This window comes from Quercus lobata, chromosome 7, assembly GCF_001633185.2.
Source record: "Quercus lobata isolate SW786 chromosome 7, ValleyOak3.0 Primary Assembly, whole genome shotgun sequence".
Lineage (NCBI taxonomy): Eukaryota > Viridiplantae > Streptophyta > Magnoliopsida > Fagales > Fagaceae > Quercus > Quercus lobata.
The window spans coordinates 27,362,319-27,366,702 of NC_044910.1; the positions used below are offsets into that span (position 1 = coordinate 27,362,319).

A 4,384-nucleotide genomic window follows, 5' to 3' on the forward strand; every position below is an offset into this window, starting at 1 on the left:
GATGTATCTAGTTTCTTCTTCGTCAACACACTTCAAGTAAGGCATAGAGAAGCCTCTCTTGTATAAGGCATCATTAAGGATCGTGAACCTGGCTGCCCTCTTCTTAATCTTTTTAGCTTCCTCCGTGCTTAGAGGGAGGTGCCCATCCTGGAGGTAGGATATTATGGGCGTCATCCAGCTGTCTGTGCCCTGAATGGTGAATGTTGCAATTTCTTCAATGCTGGGGTGTTTTTGGACCTCCATGGCCAGATCTGTGCCAATTTTCCCTTCTTCTGATGAAGCTAGTTTTGAGACTTCGTCAGCCCCCATGTTCTGGCTCCTTGGGATCTGCATGAACTCTACTACATCGAACTCCTGAGTCAGATGTTTCGTCAGCTTGAGGTATTTCTGCATCCTTTCTTCCTTTGCTTCGTATTCTCCCCTGATCTGTCCGATCACTAGTTTCGAGTTACTTTGAATCAACAATTTTTTAGCACCAAGTGCCCTTCCAAGCCTCAGTCCCGTCAGTATCCCCTCGTATTCAGCTTCGTTGTTGGTGGCCGGGAATCTTAGTTGGACCCCGTATTTCAGCACTTCTCCGTCGGGGGTAGTTATGACGACCCCTACTCCCCCCTTCCTCTAACCTGACGAACCATCAGTTTGTATTGTCCATCTGTCTACCTCGTTGGTAATTCTGTCTTCATCTGGAAGAGTGAACTCTGTGATGAAGTCCGCCAATGCTTGCGCCTTGATTGCCGTTCTGGGATGGTACTCAATGTCAAACTGACTAAGTTCAATCGCCCACTGGACCATTCTTCCTGCAGCTTCGGGCTTGTTCATTGATTTCTTGATTGGTTGGTCCGTTATTACGAGAATGGGATTTGCCTGGAAGTATTGCCTTAGTTTGCGCGAAGCCACTATTAGCACAAACACGATCTTCTCGATCTTTGGGTACCTGGACTCAGCTCCTTGGAAGGCTTGGCTGACGTAGTAAACCGGTAGCTGTTTCTTGTTCTCTTCTCTGATCAGGGCTGCACTTACTGCCGAGGCTGACATTGCCAGGTATAAGTATAGGTTTTCCCCTTCCTTGGACGGGCTTAGAAGGGGTGGGCTGCTCAGATAACGCTTTAGTTCCTGAAACGCAGCTTCGCATTCGTCAGTCCAGGCAAAGGCCTGCTTCAAAGTCTTGAAAAAGGGCAGGCATTTGTCTGTAGCCCTAGAAACAAACCTGTTCAAAGCTGCAATTCTTCCTATGAGTTTTTGAACTTCTTTGACGGTCCTGGGGGACGTCATGTCGATAATGGATTGCACTTTTTCTGGGTTTGCTTCTATTCCTCTTTGGGACACCATGAATACTAGGAATTTTCCCGAAGCAACCCCAAAGACACACTTACTTGGATTTAATCTCATCTGGTGTGCTTTGAGGGTTGTAAATGTCTCCTTCAGGTCGTCCAAGTGTGCGAGCTCTTCTTTGCTCTTGACGAGCATATCGTCCACGTACACTTCCATGTTCCTGCCAATTTGTCGACTGAACATTTTGTTCACCAACCTCTGGTACGTAGCCCGGGCATTCTTCAACCCAAATGGCATTACTTGGTAAAAGTAGAGTCCTTGACTTGTGATGAAGGCGGTCTTCTCCTGGTCTTCCTCAGCCATCCTAATCTGGTTGTACCCTGAGAAGGCGTCCATGAATGTCAGTAATTTGTGTCCGGCTGTGGAGTCCACGAGCTGATCTATTCTGGGTAGAGGGAAGCTGTCCTTTGGGCATGCCTTGTTTAGGTCAGTGAAGTCTACGCACATCCTCCATTTCCTGTTTGCTTTCTTCACCAGGACTACATTTGCTAGCCATTCAGGATAATACACCTCCCGGATGAACCCTACCGTCAGGAGTTTGGTAACTTCTTCTGCAATTGCCTGGTCTCGTTCTGGAACGAAGGTTCTTCATCGTTGCTGGACGGGTTTCCATTCTGGGTCCACATTCAACTTATGCTGGATGACTTCTGGGGATATGCCCGGCATGTCCTCGTGACTCCATGCAAAGACGTCTAGATTCTTTTTGAGGAACCTTATGAGTTTTGTTCTCATCTCGGGGCTCAACATCGTTCCTATCTTGGTCGTCTTGTTCGCCTCTCCTTTTACCAACTCCACCGTCTCCAGGGCCTCTATCCTATCTTCTTCCTTCTCCTTAATCATCCACGTGTGGTTCTCCTTCCCAGCCAGGACGGCTTGGTAGCATTCTCTTGCCAGGACTTGATCTCCTTTCACTTCACCGACACCATTATCTATTGGGAATTTTACCTTCAAACAGTAAGTTGACGTTGCCGCCTTCCACTTGTTAAGCGTGGGTCTTCCAATGATGACAATGTAGGATGAGGGACAATCCACCACCAGGAAATCTACTTGCCGAGTCAACTGCACTGGGTAGGTCCCCGCCGTCACCGTCAATGTCACTATACCCTTAGGGTAGACCCTGTCTCCACTGAAACTGACGAGTGGAGAGTCAAAAGGGCGCAGTCTTTTTGGATCTAGTCTCAGCTGCTGGAATGTTGGGAGGTAGATGATGTCCTCGGAGCTGCCATTATCGACGAGGATCCTTTTGGTATTGAACCCTTCTATGTTTAACATTATGACCAAGGGGTCGTTGTGGGGCTGCTTCACTCCCATGGCGTCTCCTTCATTGAAGGACATTATGACCAAGGGGTCGCTGTTAACCTGTCTCTGGTATGCCTTTTTGAGTGATTTAAACGACCCTCCTGAGAACGGCCCTCCTATAATCGTGTTGATCTCCCCGATCACCTTGTTTGGAGGTTGGGACGGACGGTCGTCATCCCGGGAGAAGGATTCATGCTGGGCTTTATTGTCGTCTTTGAACTTGCTATATTCTCCTTTCTTCACATATTTCTGTAACTTCCCTTTCCGTATTAACTCCTCTATTTGCTCCTTTAGGTCCCTGCAATCTTCCGTGTTGTGGCCGTGATCCTTGTGGAACCGGCAATACTTGTTCTTGTCGCGGACATTGGGGGACGAGTGCAATGGTCTGGGCCATTTGAGATAATGCTCGTCCTTGATCTGCGTGAAAATCTTGTCAACAGGCATGACCAGAGGAGTAAATCTTACCATCCGAGGATTCTTATCATCTTTCCTCCTATTCCAGTCGTTGTTCCGACGATCTGGTCGATCTCTCTTCTGCCCCCTGCGATCGTCTTCCCTCTTGGCCTTGTCGCCTGGCTTCTCGGCATCCTTTATGGCAGCTAAAGCATCTTCAGCATTCATGTACTTCTGTGCCTTCAGGAGCATTTCCGCCATCGTTTTTGGTGGATTCTTTACGAGGGAGGCCACAAGATCTCTGGACCTCAGCCCCGCTTTGAAGGTCGTCAGCTGCACCTTGTCATCGGCTTCGTCCACCTCCAGAATTTCTCGAGTGAATCGTTTGACATATGACCTTAGAGTTTCCTTCTCTCCCTGCTTTACTGTAAGTAGTCTACCGGTCTTTTTGGACGTTGCCCCCCTATGAAATGGCGTAAGAAGGCACTACTTAATTGATCGAAGTTGTCTATGGACGAGGTCTGTAACTTCGTGAACCATTCTCTTGCAGCTCCTTTGAGAGTGGTTGGGAAGGAACGACATAGTATCTCGTCAGGTAGTTGTTGAAGACCCAGAGTCGTCTTAAAGGTATTAAGATGATCCTGAGGGTCCTTGAGTCCGTCGAATGGCTCTAGTTGAGGTAAGCGGAACTTTGACGGTACGGGGCATTCAAGTACCGCTGCGGTGAAAGGCGAGTCCGTAGCCCTTACCATTTTGTCTACGCCCCGGTCCGTCTTCTCTTTGATGACGCTCCTTAGTTCGTCCATCTCTTTCCTCATTTCTTGAAGAAGATCTGAGTTCTTTTCGTCTGGAGTAGCTGGCCTTTGAAGGGTACCCCTCCTGTGGCTATCCCCTTCTCCCTCCAAGTTACCCTTGGACCGGCTTTCGTCCTGTTGGGCCTGTTGAACCTGCTGGAGTCGTAGCTTCATTTCTTGGTTTTGTTTGGTGAGTTCTTCAATGGTGGCTGCAAGGGCTTGAACTTGTTGGGCCAAGGCTGCTGAATCTGGGTTGGATTCCATCTGGATGTAGAGAATTAATGGAAACCATGTTTTCAAATATGAATCTGAAAATTTCGTTCCCCACAGACGGCGCCAAACTGATGAAGCACAAGCTCGTCAGTAAGAGTGGGCAGATGGAATCCCTTGTGGTATGTGAGGGTATGCTCGATGAGGGTCACCGGTGTGGTGCCTGCCACAACGTCTCTGATGCCAAAGTTAGATTAATGACCAAACAGAATAAAGAATCAGAATGTGCTCTCAAAGTGTCAGTGTATGTGTGTACCTTCTATTGGTTGTAGGAGGGCTTTATACCTACGGCCTTA

General features: G+C 48.2%; 1 protein-coding gene across 1 annotated transcript; it reads right to left on the reverse strand.

Annotated features, from left to right (window-relative positions):
- Window positions 1-1,920: 1,920 nt before the first annotated feature.
- On the reverse strand, window positions 1,921-3,285 carry LOC115951823. The gene has a single exon (XM_031068964.1). It carries the CDS (start codon window positions 3,283-3,285, stop codon window positions 1,921-1,923), a length of 1,365 nt encoding a protein of 454 aa, XP_030924824.1.
- Window positions 3,286-4,384: the final 1,099 nt, after the last annotated feature.

Excerpts from the sequence above, each read along its gene's own strand:
- LOC115951823 (XM_031068964.1), bottom strand. The coding sequence starts at position 3,285 with ATGGCGGAAATGCTCCTGAAGGCACAGAAGTACATGAATGCTGAAGAT.